We start from the raw sequence: 17,039 nt of genomic DNA, 5'->3' as shown, positions 1-17,039 counted from the left end.
AATTATAGTTTTCTATAAAACTATAATTTCTCTATAACTATAATTATGGTTTTGTGTGACTCTTGATTTATGTCTTGAAACACCAAAGAAAGCCATTAGGAGCTAATAAATGCCATGAAAAATTCTCAAGATAAACCATAGACTTTGCTGTGAAAATGAATGATTATTTGAACAGCAAATTAAGTTAACATCCCGACAAAAGCTGAAGATAGTCTCTGTGTGGAGGGGTATGAGTATTCTTTGTGTCATCTTTTAAGGAAAACCGAACATAATCAAATGTCATCCAAACCACTGAACTGCATGGAGTGTTTTTCCCATTTTGCTATGTTTGTGTGGTTATCTCTGTGTTATGTACACTATGCAGACACTAGCACACATGCACAATATTGTTATTTAGCATGTGCATTTGCACAAGCTCGACTGCTCACGAAGTGGACCATATGACAAATGTAAAGTGCAGCCATGCAAACAGGACAATGTATATTCATGTTGCCTATGTACCACACTTTACATCTGGATTTATCATTACCTTGTGATAGTCCTGCTCCAGCCGTGAGTCAGACCCGGCTTCCTGCTTGTACTTATTCATCTTCATTTTCATCTGCCTGGTCCTATCATCCATGTCCATTCCTGAGCACAGAGGGAGTAGACGGTCATTTGATGGTCAGTATGTTTAGATGACTGCTGGGGTGAGAGAAAAGCTTCTGCCGAGCCATGAGTAGTGAGCTATGAGCGGGACAGATATAAAATGAGGGAAAGCTTAATGGTCTGCTGTATTAACAGAAAGACACACACAGAAAACGAAACAAATGCAGAGTATAAAGATGAACTCGAAAATAATCTGACAATTTTGCGAGTGATTTATTGATGTAGACAGTTTAAGCAAATCTGAAGGTTGAAAATCCATCATTCCACCTCTATGGTACAGTAACTTAGTTTTGACAAATTTCGCATAAGGATCTAAATAAATATCAATGCTCTGATAGCAAATGAGTGTTCTGAATGACCCTACATGTTTCCCTTAGCTCAAGATGAGTGTCTTTCTCCATCAAACAACATAAATTCGGGGTGTATAAAGGACAGTCCATGTCACTGCAGTTACTGTTAACAATATACACACATACATACATACATAAGAAACGCAAGCTTAACACTGTTCTTGTGGAGGTAATGATGACATTGCAAAAGAATGGGGAATGGTTTGAGAAACGAAGCAAAAAATAGAAATTCATAACAAATACTCTCTGCTGTAGCTGCTACACACTGACACAAGGCTTCTCCTTTCCCTGAACCTTTTGCAAAATCAAGTCTCAAGTGCCACCCAACGACCTGCTGTTATATCTGCATTTTCCTCTGACTCCACTTCCTCTGTGCCTACTTTGGTTTCATGTGATGGCAAAGACCGAGCATCAATGAACACAGCGGCATGCACACACACGATATGCAACACACGCACGCACACACCCACACAAACACACAAAAGAAAAGAAAAACAGCCGTACAAGCTGAAGCTGAATAAATGGGTGACTATCAAAGCAAGACAAAGACAATCTGAGTCATTGAATTGAGTTCATTCTCCGTCATGCTAAAGTTAGCTATTGCAGCCCACAGACATTTCCTCCATTGGTTCATTGCAGAGAGACTAAACACACTTGCTGACATCCAATATTGGCTTGTTTGTTTGCTAAAAAGTCTTTCAATCTTTAGAAAGTTATAGTAGCACATTGATCAATTCCTGAGTTCATTGGATTATCGATTGAATTTAAGTCACTGTGGCAATGTTTAATTGATCCAACTTGTTCTCGTACCCATTAAATTAGCACTGTACTCCAATCCCTCATCATATATATTTCCAATAGAGGTGAGCTTTTACATTCTTGGTGCATTTTGAGCAGCTTCCAGATCAGTCTGTAGGGGGTTTAAACTTCTCTGTAGGTTGTACAGTAGCTATTGAAATTATCTAATTAATTGATGTATAATTTAATTAAAATAATCCAAGCAGTCTCCTGTGGAGTACGGCCGCAGGTATTAAAATAAGTTAATTCAGTCAATGAAAGTGACCATTCCACAAATTCATTTCAATTTGTGTATTCGATAATTAAAGACTTGTGGTGTGAAATATTTTTATTATTATTTTAAATGATTTTATCATCATTTCACACTTGGATTCAATTGTTTAGTTTGATGGCTAATAAAACGTCAAAAATTAGAAAAAAAGCATTGTGTTTTAGCAATCTTTGAAGAATCAAACTGTAAACTCTACAGTCACTAGAACTTATTTTTATCAGTTAATGTTGAGTATAACATTGTGCATGTCTTAAGATAGAAAAATGGTGGGAACAAAATTGTGGGTCACTTTGTTTCTTTTAGATGTCATCCTCAAATACTTGAGGAGCTGTCCTCTTGTGCTTGGTAGAGGATCATGATGTCTACATCTGAAGAATATAACCACTGCATGACCTCAACCCAGAACAACATTTTCTTAATATGGCCCCTCAGGGTGTTCAGGCTCATCCAATAGTGAGCTTATCTTCTACCTCAGACTTCCTCAGAGAAAGAGCAGGGGCCGGCATCACTACAGTGCCAGCTTGGTCTTTACCAGTGTCATCCCATTCATTTCAATTCATGTTTGAATCCTCCTTGACTAATGTTGCTTTTTTGAAGCAAAAGTTGAACATCGAATAATCAAACTGGTTATCTGATACAAAAAAGAATACACTTTGGTTATTATTATTATTATCAATTGGGTACATGTTGGATAATTTCATGTCACAAACACCATAAATATGCAGCACAGGTATTATCTGAGGGATTACTTAATACTTGGCTGTACTTTTAAGCAGCTCTCTATACCTTCGCATCTATGTTGGGATTGCAATTACACCGTTTTGTCATTTTACCTGATTAGAAACAATTCTGTGACGATTTGGTCCATGAGTAATAAAAAATAAATTACATATTTATCTTCAGATTCCATGAAGTTCAACCTCACCTGATCCACTCCCCATTTCAGATGAAAATGCTGTTCTGGAAGCAGAACTCGGGTCATGCTGTGATTAAATACTGCAGGCGTGAACTCAAGGAACCCACACAGAACGCCCTATGCTGACTACGCCTCCCTCCTTAAATGTACAAAACCAATGCAGTTTCTTGTTCTGATTGCTTGTTTGTTTTTTTTTTCAAGAGAAGGCCATCAACAAACACTGATATGACCATGAGGTGACCATTGTATGCACTGTAAGCCCACACAGTAGGTGAAATTAGCAAAATAAAATAGTGCAAAACTCATAAAGAGGTTGGAAGTGGCACCAGTTGGAAGTGTGGCTTACAAAAAGGTTAAAGCGAGCAAAGCAGAAAAATAAGGGATGATGGGAGATGAGTGGGAAGGGAAGCCAGGAAGACTCTCAGGGTGAATTAAAGTAGTAGAAGAGAAGGAAGCTGATTTTAGAAAGGGGAGAAGATGAAGAAGAAGAAAGGACAGACCTGAGTTCGTCCAACTTGGTGAGTCCGTGTCTTCTGGGATAACATCACAGAATGGACAGACACAGACAGAGGAGAGGAAGATGGATGTGAGAGGATGCACGAAGGGTAAGGGAGGACGGAGAAGGAGAGGAAAGACGGAGGGAGGGCGACACCGTCGTCGTCATCACCGAATATGCCGGGTTTGGAGGATCAGAGTGAGGAAGAAGAGGATGAAGGATCAGAGGAGGGGGACACGACACAACAGTACGACACAACAATGACAAAACAACAACGAGCACAGATCACACACACAAAATCATAGAGTGCACCAGAAACACACAAACTCCACCGTGGATACAGCCAGAAGTCAAAATACAGTAAGAGGGTGTGAGCCGGGAGAGGCTGAGGTAGAGGCTGAGAATTGAATTATTAGGAATCAGAAAGGAGCAAGGATGAGGTTCTGTGCTTTAAAAGGAAAGAGCTGAAACAGTAAAGAGATGTTAGAGATGCGCCGCACCAGATAGAAACTTGAGATCTCTGAAGAAGGGTGGGGAGAGAGAGGAGGGGGAGAGGAGGGTAAAAGGAGAAGTGGATGTCACTTGAGTCGCATGTGGCAACTGTGGGGAGACGGCCTGAAAAAATTAATGAGAAAAAAAAAAAAAGAACGTAAAACAACACAAATTGAAAGCTCGGAGCAGCAAGCGCACAAAAGAGCGAGACGGCTACCTCAAAGGGATTCGGCAAAAATCATGAGACCCGACCAGGGTACTAAAACCATGCATGTGTAAATGCATAAATATACAGGCAGACATACAGTAAGGCGCCCCCGTCATTCTGAGAGAAGGTTACGACAAAGCGACATAGACAGCTTGCTTTCAGGCAATTCGTTTACTTCCAAATAAATATTTTCCTTCATTTCCTATTACTTATGCCCTTCCTTTCATCAGCCTAGAAAGCTGAGATGCAAGAATATTAATTTTCCTTTAGTTCATCTTTTAAAGATAAACAGTTTGTTTTGTCTATCAGCAACAAAACACTTCTATCTGTGTTTTCTGGCTTCTCAGAAGCGAGCCCTGCCGGAAACACGAGGAAATGAAGTCCAGTTTACATCGCAAGGGGTGACATTAACCCCTCCTCAGAGGTTTTCTACTCCTGTATGCTTTTTCTTCACACCCCCTGCCTAATCTCCTTGCACAGGTCTGAACCTGAAAAACCAACACAGAATATCACTCAGATCATACCCACTTGCTGGGAATTAGCATTGGGCTCAATTATAACTCTATTAAGCTGAATAATGAAGTGTCATCGACAGATAGAAAGACAATGTGAGGCATCTGTCTCAAAAGCTTTCATTTCTTTACAGAGGCTAACATCACCTCATTAGAGAGTCAAATGATGATAAAGAGAGCAAGTAATTTTTTTCGCCATCATGGCAGCAGCACCATGTAGGTCATCAGGATAAGAGAGTGATATATGAAGATTGAGATTGGAGTAAAAAAGCAGAACAAGTTGGCATGTGAAGTCTCTTCAGTTGATGGGTGGATAATCAATGCAATTAACATGTTCAAGTTTACCTGGCATTACAGAAGATTGAGGCCTCAAACAGAGCTGCCATACTAATCATGTGTGATATATTGCAAACAATTCAAGGAACTTAATCTCAGATAATAAGCACTGCAATCCAAACTTCACACGCTCTCGCTTTCTTGGTTTGTGGTGGGAAAAATAAGATCACAAATGTGATGATTTCCTCTGAATTACCATGATTTTAAAAATGTCTTGCAACAAAACCATAGTAATGTCTTGAATAAACTCCAGACTAATGCAGTGCCAAATGGAAGCTTCAGTTTTGAGCAAGCACAAAAAGTAAGCGCCTGCTCAAACATCAATCACGGATATCAATGACGCCCATAGGTAAACATGGAAAAGGAAAAAAAAGAAACTTTCTTGACTGCAAATTATCTGTCACTTTTAACTATTTAGATACCATTCCCAGGTTGACATACTTTTCTGCTGATATCCGCTTTGTTTGTTGTGTAGCGGAAGACAAACTGGGTGACATGAGATTGTTACTAAAACTCTCCCCTTTGTGTCTGTGCTGGCAGAGCATGTGATTGGCCATCTGACTCTTCCCTTTGAGAAAGTAACATTAATGTGGTTTGCGGAAAGTAATCTCTTCCGAGGCCAATTTAAAGGTGAAAAACAGGCCAATTTAGAAAATGAGGAAAAAGGGGAAGAGGTACGGTGAAAGAAAATGAGACCTAAAGGAGAATATAATGGTTAGAAAGCCCAGATGGGTTATAACAGCTTGGATGTTGTGGGGAGTGATTTAACGGCACATAATTCATTACTGCACCAAATTATCAAGGAAAAAAAATATTTGGATATTGAACCAAAGCTTTTACAGATATTATGTGAAGTAGCAGATTGACAGGTTGAAAGGCATAAAACTTTTTTGTTGTTTTTTTTTGGCCCAATTTATCTAATAATGTCACTTTCTTCAATAAATCAGTCCAATACTGAGCAAATGAGATCATACAGACATAAAACATTTGCACAGCCTGACTTCACATAGATGAGCCTTCATGAGACTGAATATTTTTCAATGGAAAAATTACCAGATTCAATACAAGACATTGCAGTGGTTGCCTTGGCAACAAATTTCATATTCGAATGTGATGTCTATTAAGACGAGAGCAGTTAATCAAATTTAGCTTTCGGTTAAAAGACCTGACACAATAATCAACTAAGCAGGCTTTAAAACATTAATCTCAATCGGAGGGTGTGAGGAATATTTTTGATGAGAGGCAACAAAATGCAGCACTGCATGTAAGAGAAAGGATAAGAAAATCGAAGGATGCCACCCAGAGGCCGAACTGAGGTCTGATACTTTACCAAAGCAAGCTATTATTCCCCTTCTCGCATAATCTAATATGAGGGTAATCCTCCTGTTTCTAGCATTTAACGTAACATTACCACAATGAAAAATGTTTACATTTTCCAATTGTTGACTTTGTGTGTACAACAGGCTAAGTTGAAAAAAAAGAGAAACCCATGTGGATGGAAATACCATGGAATTGATAGAGACTGAGTTTGATAGGTAAACAGTAAAACCTCTCTCAGTTTCTAACTTGACTTTATCATTATGCCATTGGAATTTTTAAGTCAGTTAGATGTGTTGTTATTCAGAGTTAGCCAGTAAACAAAACAGGCAGGCAAAATTATTTTAAAACCATGACATAGAAGCTTAAACTGTTAGGGTGACTGGTATAAACAGAATTCACACCAAAGCTTTACGAGACAATAGCCGCTGATATTTGAGAGCAAATTTTTGGAGTTTGATTCCTGTGCCGACATCAACCCAAACAAACCACAAGAAGGGAATCAGGACTCCCGGAGGCAGCTCGGCAACCACAATACTATCTCTCGGGCCTAACTCTATCCGAGACACCACACAAGCTGTGAAGAACTGAAAACCCTCAAAGGACATGTCACTTATGTAGAATATTTATTTTGAGAAACACTGGTACCTATTCAATACGGTTGTAACGGTATTTCATAAATAGGTGTCAAAGTAAACTAGGCCGAAATAGCTGATTTATTGATCGCAGACTTCTAAGATTGACCGACAAAGCTCGAGACTTTATCAGAGTGACATTTTCCTTTTAGAGGAGCAGAAATCCACACCAGGCTAACCAACCTGTGTCAGTGAGGGAGGGGTGCAGTTGTGAGCCCCCATCAGAGAGCGAACCATTCACCCCTCGCTGCTGGTCCTCCCATGTTACTTCTACGGCAAGACACACATGACACAACACACACAGGTTTGCACGCTCAATAATTGAAAAATTGAATCGCCATGAGAACTTCTTGATCAATCCATCCTCTGCTTCTTTGAGGCTACAGGAAAATCATGAGTGCAGGCGAAAAAGAGGCGGATCTCTTTGCTCCTTCAGCACTGATGGACAGACAGTTCCGTTTCAAAGAACGAGAGCATTGCTCCATCTGCTGGCCAGCAGCAGTAACACCCCCTTAGTCGATAAGATGCTTCCCCCCCAAAATAGAATTGAAGAATTTACTTCTCTATTTTCATTTCGAACTGCCACCGGCAATGTTTAGAATTCATAATTCATCCAGTGTCTATTGTTTAAAAATTTGGACTTGGACTAACACCCTTGCATGGGAAGACAACATTTGTGGTTCAAAAAATGATGTCTAATAGAAATATTTAGCAATTTCACAATAGAGCACTTGGACTAAAGCAGAGCTGAGCAGATATAATTTCTATTAAAGCGGCGTGCAGATAAGGCCTTTGAAGCCGAAGTGTAGCTAGAGAGAGACGAAACTGCAGAGACCATAATGACTGCACTCTCTGCATAATACCATAAGCTTCATCCAAAAACAGCTAATTTGATTATATTAACTGAACTACAGAAAAAGCAAAAGATGACTCACACAGAGTATAAAAGTATTAAGAACAAAGGTTCATTTAAAATGTCAGACATGTAGCTTGCTTTGGGCCATTAGGAGGCTGCACTGCAAATTCACACCATCACACAATTCAGAGAACTTGCCTTTCCTTCCATTTACTGGCGGTCCCTGCGGTTTTTCATCCCAGTCTGCTAAGAGTAACAAGACAGATGGAGTCTCATGAAGTGAATGAACTCTCAACCAACGGGTCTGCCGAGCGAAAACCGATACTGAAAGTTTTCATCCAAACAGATATCAGATAATGACACGAGTTGTGCATGTTCACATTATTGTCCATAAAATCTAAATGCAGTTTTGGTTCATTGCTGTATATAATCATTTTCTCCACAAGATAACACACCACGGTACAGCAACACATCACCTGCAGATTATAGCTCAAGTCACAATAATTATGGATCATTACAGCAACCAGAAATACTATGGAAAATCAGTGAGTCAGGAGGGAGGAAAAAAAAAAAACATACTGTTGGTGAGCTGTAGTGTCGCACACTAAGAGGACAGAAACATGCCACATAAACAGATGGGAAAGTAGGAAGCGGAAGCTGCAGGGAAATACATTTTCTGCCAGCACTATGGCTGTTCAGTCAAGCCTATGAACAAATGTACTGTACATTAATGTGGACTGTACATAAGTCCCGTCCTAACAATAAGAACGTGTCCAGTAGGACCTTCACAGACTTTTAGCCTTTACAATTTTCTTCAAAACGTACAAAAAGAAGTCTCACACCTCTCAGGAGAATGAACAAAACTAGACAGAGCAGGTTCTTAGGCCGTCTCTGTAGATAAACACACCTGCTGGACCATCGCGGGGTTCGTGTATCCCCGGTTCTTCTACTGTTCCCTCTAGGGAGTTGTAACAAATAAAGAGAAACAGTTAACCTTTCTGTGATCAGAGGTACCGATTTAACTTTGAAGCACACCTAAAAGACAACTGAGCTGGCCTCGGTAGAATGGTCAGCCTCGATGTAGACCGAGCGATTGAACAAATGTGCATTGCGTAATCTCTGTACCATGCAGCTCTGCAGGTGCTCTGACAGAAGGGCCACTGCCCACACATACTGTAGGTACTGTACCAAAACCACAGGGTAAAGAGAGAGGAGGGGCACAGCAAAGAAGGAGAGACAGCGATAGAGGAATTCAGATGGGCAGACTGCCTGCGAATTCAAAACAGTTTGAAGACAGACGCAGTAAGACTATAGAGTAATGAGGCAGAGCGGCGATGGCGAGGTCCAGACAGTTTTTCAAGAGTGATAAAAAAGATGATTCAGACACAGAAGTAGGGAGGGACTGAGACAGCAGGAGAAACTTGGGAGGATGTAGAGAGAAAGTGGGGATGGGTGCCAGCTGCCGGCAGGGCAGAAGACAGTGAAAACCCTCATGGAGTCTGACAATGATGAAAGAGTTTGGCAAGTGCTTTGACAAGGGCTCCAGAACCCCCCCCCCCCTCTCACACACACCCACACACACACACACACACACACACACACACACACACTCTACATTTGTCCCATTCAGTGCCCTGATCACAGTGAGGCTATGCCCGCCTTTGCTTTCAATTTAAGGAAACACAGAAAATGGTTATTAAATGCATTGCATTCTTCTTCATACAAATTTCAACTTGCTACAGCAACACACATTTTGAAAGAAATGCCAAGTAGTAGTTGGAAAGATGTGAATGTTTTAGCTGTAAAGTTTTGGAGGGTTTGATAGTACATATTGTTTGTTTGTTTTTTTACCCTTAACCAGGAATTTATCCAGGCATTTCATATGTTTTGGTTTATGTATCACAGCTGTCCAAATATGTACAATAAATCAATAATTCCAAGACAAATAATAAAAGGATCTATAGCACAACTCAAGACACAGAAACAATACCACAATTAAGACAAGCCTAGATGGAAGTACATGACGGCACATCACATCTCAACTAAATATTAAACAAATCTGCAACAGAGGAAAGGGTTCAAGGAGCACATGTGAAATGTGACCTCCAGTGAACCCTGCCAATTGCCATTGCAGATGGGGTTTTGGCCTTCAGAATGAGGTGTGGTTCAACCAACGCTCCCAGGCTGAAAGACTAAACCCAAACATTCAGGTACAGACCTTCACAAGGCTCTGTTCCTTCGTCTCCATCTTCTGAGAGAGAAATGGAAAAGGGAACCGAGAGGAGATGTTATGGATGCAAGTGGACACCGATGGAACATAACAAAAAGAAAGGAAAGTCGTTTGCAAATATGAAATGATTGCGTCCTTCGAATGTAAGTTACCAGCCAGGATTATTATTTCCAACCCTCACTTAAATCAAGTTTTACATCAGTCAGTAAATCCTTAGCTCACTTTCCAGCCCCACTCAGTCGAGCCACCGAATAAAAGTTCATTGCGCTGTAAGATACCAAACTGAGCCGTAGCGCCGTGCCTACATAAGCACGGCGCCACACGGTAGAGAACTATTTATCTTTTAAAAGTGTAACCAAACAGCAGAAAAGGAAAGATCACCAGATCACTTACTTCTGTCCTTCCCAGTGGGTGGAAGCTGCGGGAGTTGTCGACCTCGTCTGCTAGACATCGGGGTACTGGTCGGACTGGTCTGGACTGACCCGCTACGAGGATGAGCCCTATGCGACAAAGAGTAACGGGAACTGTGGTAAGACACAAATCGGGGCAGATAAGAGATGCAGGTCCTGGCCTTCTTACAGCCACATTAGAGTGAGAGCCAGAGGGTATATTGAGAAAGGAGAAAGCTATCATTTGAACGCAGATGTCTGGGAAAAGCGACAAAAGAAGAAAAGCTCTAAACTTTGATCGAAGACTGAGTCGCTATGATGAGCTAATGTATTTCTCTAAGATCACTCGTCTATTTAGTAGATACTGTCACTGGCAACATGAGAAAGTCAGCAACGCACAGCTCAGAGGTCACGTTAATGCTTACAATGTATTTCATGTCTACAACTCTAAAAACAATGCACACAGCAATGATGTTTGGCACATGGCATGAGAGTGAAAGGACACATCAACTGTTGGAAAGTGAGCTGCAATAAAAGATGCCGGGTGTGAAACGCATGTGCAGTCGACTCATCAATCTGCAAGAAGAGAAGAGTTCAATGCAGAAACATCGGACCAGCGCAACCATGCGTTCACTGTCCCGAAGGGGTGTGAACTCAAAACATAGGAAAAAACTAAAACAGGATGCCACCACAGGATTAAAAAAAAAAGCATCAGTCAATGTTAGTAATGAAACAGAAGAGAGACGCGGCCCAACACTGCTATACTGACGCAAGCGTATGAGCAGCGTGTTCCAAATTAAAATGAGCCAACGCACTATCTACAAGGTCTGGGTTTGTCGTGCCTTGGATATGTGTAAAGAAAATACAGTACCCGTGCTCTCGGGGGACAAAACAAAGTGGCTAGGTGGGTGGGTGGGTGAGGAATGGTGAAGTGAGGTGAGGAAGGGCAGCAGGACACTGGGAGGGTGTGTGTCGTGGGTGGTGGAGATGCGTCTTTTCTGGTGTATTCTGTGAGTTAGTTGGGGTCAGAGTGAGTGGGAGCTCATGGGACAGGGACTGTATTGATTTTGTTCGACGAAAGGTTTAGTCCCGTAAACATTTAAAAGAGTTGGAGCTGCTCTGATGGCACTGATAAATCTTATTTATTCTATACTCTACTCAGCAGCGAGCCATTAGTTTTAGAGATTTTTCCCTGTGTTTCAGCATCTATCATAGTGAAATGATCTCTCCTCCAGAGCCAAGCTGCCTCAGAGAAATTACGTCAAATTAAAAAACCCAGTCCGCTACAGTGTGGAGGTGGTTAGCTTCTTCGTTCTGGGTCACACCTCGTCAAGGCAGGTGAGGGGGGGGCAGACCTTCCAGATGGCAGAGACGGCATGGACCTCATGAGCGATGAGTCGTGGGGACGTTCAGTGGAGCGTGAGCGGGACGTGGGGCGCTCTATAGTGGGCCGCTGGTCTGCAGAGCGGGACCTGCTGTGATACTCGTGTCTATCCATGGCTCCGTGGTTCCTACAGAGGTTATTCAGAGATAAGCAGGCACTCAGTGGGGCCCCACAGTGTGGGGACAGTATGCTGGAAAGGTGGACAGAGGGGAAGGCATAGAAAAATGTTCCCCCTCATAACTCCTTGTAGGAGCTTGTGTCAGAGGACCACATCTGTATTTTTACTTGTTTTTCACCAATTTTCAAGGAGTCGCATATACTTTAACAATATACTTAACCCTTATCAATACTAACCATCCTTCAAAACAGCTGAACATGTTCTCCCACCTACATAGCCTAAGAGCTTGCAATTAAATTATACTGCAACGTCTGCATCGGAACTTGTGAAAATAAAATAAAATAAAATAAAATAAAATAAAATAAAATAAAATAAAATAAAATAAAATAGAATAAAATAAAATAAAATAAAATAAAATAAAATAAAATATATATATTTATTCATTCATCTTTTCATTTTATTTTTTCTTATATTAAATAATGTACTGCACACTGCAGTTGCCTACGTAAGAAAGGCAAGTATTAAGTCTCCAAATTAATGACGACCTAGTGATGGAGGGAAGGACAAGATTCATGAACAGTGAAGTTTAAGATACGGCATTTGCACAAAATGGACTAGGAATAGATACAAAAACACAGGTGTGGTCCTTTTTTGGTGAATAATCGAATGAGATTATTCAGCAACTCTGAGGGAAAGGTTCAAAATAAATATCTAGTTGATACTGAGGTTTGCATTTCAGATATCTAGGAACACTGAGTCGCTGAATGATTTCATTTCGGAAAGGGACGGTGTGGAGAGCTGGGTGTTTTTCAGGTGATTTGTCCCCGAGGTGACTTGACTATGAAGTCCTCAATGTGAAGAACTAACGATACGTGATCTCTCAATATGTGATATGTCAGTGTTTATTTGCATACGGCTCGAGTTGAAGGGATATTTGGTGTCGAATGCATCTTTACAATGATTTGCTTTCTAGCCGTTATTCCCTAAAAGATAACCAGTCATTAAGAGTATTTTGGCACAGTGGGATATGAAGGTCGTCTGAGGAGCTGTAAATAAAACAAGTGAGGAAAAGTCACTGACATTGCATGATAGCAGGGTTAAACAATACAGATTGAAAAGAACTTGTCTGCAGAAAACTACATCATGCCAAACATATCAATATTGTGAAGGCAGTTGGTCAACTTTATCTTTCAGCAGCAGTCACATATAGTGGGGTTGTGGCATGCACAGAGTTCAATCAACTGTAATAACAGAAGGCCCGACAGAACCGTTCTTACCAGCACCGAAAAAAAACAACAGTTCATTGTACGACCCAGAAAGTTGGAGTCTATAAACTATAAAGTGTAAAAACAGAATAGGTGAAAAGACACCCAATCTCTCAAAAAAGGCCTTGATTTTGCTTTTAAATATGTTAAGAGTACTAAAGGAAATGCTTTGAAGTTCATTTGTCAAAGTTTGACAATATGAAAAATTGTCCAGTAGAGGGGATGTCCCTTCTGTGCTAACAGCTACGAAAAGCTAATCGATCAATGATCTCAAATAAATAACTTTTGATCCACACTCATTTACAGCTATATTCACTGTAGCCATTGTTAGTTCTTATCATGAGGGGCTTATTGCTATATCCTTACAGTTAACATCGCATTTCTCTATATGTCAGATTTTACATAGGGTTGTTGGGGAAGGATACACACACGCATGCACGCATACACACACACGCATGCACACGCAAAAGCCTTGATTTATTCTTTGGAAAACAAATGTCCACTGAATTCTCTAAGGATGTGTGTCCACAGCTGGCTCCGGTTGCTGTTTTGCTGCTTGTCCAGGGCTTTGTCCCACTCAAGGTGCTGCACTCTTGGGCAGTCCTCTCAAATAACAAAACCATTTTTTTAATGTTCTGAGGTGCTATCATCCAGCTCAAACTGCCAAAAGGCACAAACCCCATTAATGCGTTTTCATTGCTCGGCTTCGTCCACTTTCCCACAGGCCTTTCATTTCTGTCTTGGACCACTCATTTTTTCACCATTTCTATTAGCCTAGCTGGATATTGACAGACAGAAACTGTGTCTAAACAGAGGAACTTTTTTTTTTCTCTGTGGAGGACGCTGAGATGATTTTCTTTTCTCTGTCAATTTAGACAAGAAACAGAGCTCTTGCTAGACAGGAAGCTCTTATTAATGGCTATCTGGGCTGTAGGCCGACGACTCAAGCTGGGCAGGGGGGAAACTTAGTGACACTCTAATAAAGTTAGTCAGGCTCTCGGGCTGAGTTCACAGGAATCATCACTTTTTTCCCTCCTTGGGCAAAGGGACTGAAATCCAGATGGAAGAAGATTAAAAATGGAGAAAACTACAGCAATTTACTGAATTTTCTTAGAGCAAGCCCTATGATTTACTTTGTTTTTTTTTTTTCTTCATTTTTCCTGACCCTGGAATAGGTCCTGAGCAATGCATCGGAGATGCCAAAGCATATAAAAGCAGATACCATTCGCATGTTAAAAGAAGTCATTACTAATAATGACAGTTCAACATACAGCTGGAGGCATAATGTTCATGGGTAAATAAACAAAGACATCAATGATGACAAAGTCAGGTGCCAGCCAGCACATTAGTGAACAACCAGTGTACATACAGCTGACATCAGCAACACAAATAGCTCTGCGCCTCGGCAGACAGCGCAGAGGCAATTGTGTAGCACTGTCTACACAACATCAGAGCTGTGATGACTCCTTCACAGAAACCGATATCAAGCAGGATATCATTTTCTGCCATCACTTGTACAGTCACGGATATAAAATAAAGACGGACGACGGACAACTTTGGAGACTACATGGTGGCAAATGCACAGATGCAGCTTCAGTGCATGTCAATACCTCTCATAGTCATAGTCAGAAGAGTAGGCGCCTTCAGAATAGGCACGGGCCATCCTAGTGGAACGCAGTAACCTGACTGCTTCCTCTCGGCAGATCGGGTACACACGGTGGTTGCGGCTGGCGAAAAAATCACAACAGGTCAGCACCTGTCTATCTTTGTGTCTGTTTTTCCCAAAATATAGGGATATGAATGATAAATCAACCTGCAAGGGAAAACAAAAATTGGAGTGCACCTCATTTTCCTTATTTATATGTACACCCTTTTATTACTACAGTTCAACCAGAGGACAGAAACGTTTATGTTTACTACATATACTGTAGTAAACACTAGATGTCGTATATCATGGAAACCACCTCTGCTGGACAAAGCTTCAGAAGCACAAACCACGTATCCTGATACCGTATAGCCATTGTCACAGGTGTGATCTGGGAATTTAAAAAGAATAAAATATAGAAATCTAAATTCTTACACTTGCTATTGTTTACATTGGAAATTCAGGTGCAGTGCAAAAAAAAAAAAAAAAAAAACGATACACACATATATATATGTATATATGTATCTATACATATATAGATAGATACATATATACATATATATAGCTAGATAGATACATAGGCCTATGTATGAAAATGCTCAAGATGATGTAAAGAGTGAGCAATGCCCTGCTATACATAAATATATGAAATGTATGGTCAGTCATCATTTTGTTCTGCTGCTATTATGAAATGTGAAGCACAGGACAGCTGCATTATATTTTTTGTGTGTCAATAAACATGATTTGTTATTTTATTTATTCACGTTTTACAAGTGTGCTGGGTGATCTTCATGCAAACTAATCTCTTCACACCGATGTCAGTGATAGATAAAATGCTATTGTGAGGGCGCTGTGTATTCATCTTCATCCAGGATTTTTTTTTTTTTAAATCACAAAATGATTGGGATGACAGTGGGTGGAAGTTTGGAGTGTTGGGGCGGATGGGGGTGCAAAGGGCTTCATGCAAGCTCAGGGAAACACTCTACCTGGTGTCCTTCTGAGGATCATCAGTGGGCTGAGTATGTCTGGTTCGAGGTAGGGTGAGAAAATGGCTGCAACCACATAGAGGCGGGGCGGAGAAGACAGAAATGGATATGAGATGGTGCTGAAGGGAGAAGGAGTTGAGGAGGACAGGAAAGCTTTGGAGAATCATTGGCAGACAGACAGGGTGGTGAGGAAATCGAGGGATGGGTTTCTCCGATATACGGCCTCTGGAGAGGCTGAGAAAGCTCGCGTGAAATGCAGTCGTAACAGTCTCAAAAGGATAAAAAAAGGCAAGAAAGATAGGAGATGTTGAAAAATACTGAAGAGTGATGAAGAGATGTCTGGCTCAGCTTTACAACACAGAAAGCTGATACATTGAATACTACAGGATCCACCGACAAAGTACCACAACTGCAAAATTCAAAATCCTACTTGCCATCCCATCTTATCTAGGAGAATTTTCATAAAATATATGTTGATCTTTTATTTCACTTTGACTCGAGAAAAAAAAGGTGGGTAAAGAGGGTATAGCTAGCAAGAAGTTATAGTGAAAAAACTATTATTACACAAATTTTAGAACAAAATACTAAACTTTTCGAATGCTAGCCTTTTTATAAGATATCCTAATATTTTTGGGATAAATTCAAATTCCTCCACCTGCTTCCATTTCCAGCAAAATGTTTAGATATTTGGGTTTGATGTTAATGAAAGCAGCTGAAATAGCAGCAGTGTCCCAGACAATTTGGATAAGTGCGTTTTCTGCCTGACACTGATTTAGACCAAGCCTTAGAAATATCAAATATAGTTAATTGGATGGCGGAAAGTAGCTGCGGCTCGGCAGTGCCAAGGCTGAAATTGGAAGCTCTGAGCGACATTTTCCAACCCTTAAAGAAAATAAGTGCTGATGGAGGATAACTTTCCCAGACCATCTATCCATAAAAAGTAGGGCAATACAGGTAAATACTGGTTGGAGCATGCAGAATTTGCAGCAATGGCAACCAATGCTTCCAGCATAATAAATGTATGTCAAAGACTTCCAAGGAGTGGTGGAAATTTCTGTCGAGAAGCAAATATATTAGTTCAGTTTACTGCATTTGTTCAGACACTGAATGCTCAACCGAAGGACCCCAATTTTTTTTTTTTTTATGTGTGCTAGAATCAGACCGGATTGACCTTCATTTGATATACA

The 17,039-nt window shown here is 40.6% G+C and overlaps 1 protein-coding gene across 49 annotated transcripts in view; it reads right to left on the bottom strand.

The window, feature by feature from the left end:
* Positions 1-17,039, bottom strand: part of rims2a (regulating synaptic membrane exocytosis 2a) — a 133,555-nt gene that overhangs the window by 29,236 nt on the left and 87,280 nt on the right. For 15 of the 49 annotated variants that reach the window (XM_086154711.1, XM_086154714.1, XM_086154715.1 and 12 more), the window contains 6 exons: positions 14,832-14,948; positions 11,780-11,965; positions 10,459-10,565; positions 10,054-10,086; positions 3,484-3,516; positions 530-630 (listed from right to left, as the gene is read on the bottom strand). In XM_086154711.1, coding sequence (XP_086010837.1) covers positions 530-630; positions 3,484-3,516; positions 10,054-10,086; positions 10,459-10,565; positions 11,780-11,965; positions 14,832-14,948 — 577 coding nt within the window. Of the gene's footprint in view, positions 1-529; positions 631-3,483; positions 3,517-10,053; positions 10,087-10,458; positions 10,566-11,779; positions 11,966-14,831; positions 14,949-15,852; positions 15,919-17,039 lie in introns of all 49 variants that reach the window. The other 34 variants (XM_086154734.1, XM_086154704.1, XM_086154725.1 and 31 more) reach the window with 14 other exon arrangements.

Source organism: Fistularia commersonii, chromosome 11, assembly GCF_037954325.1.
Source record: "Fistularia commersonii isolate RoL2024-O1a breed Wild chromosome 11, RoL_Fcom_v1.0, whole genome shotgun sequence".
Lineage (NCBI taxonomy): Eukaryota > Metazoa > Chordata > Actinopteri > Syngnathiformes > Fistulariidae > Fistularia > Fistularia commersonii.
Note: the sequence above shows the minus strand (reverse complement) of the source record. Positions and strands in the feature narration are given on the sequence as shown.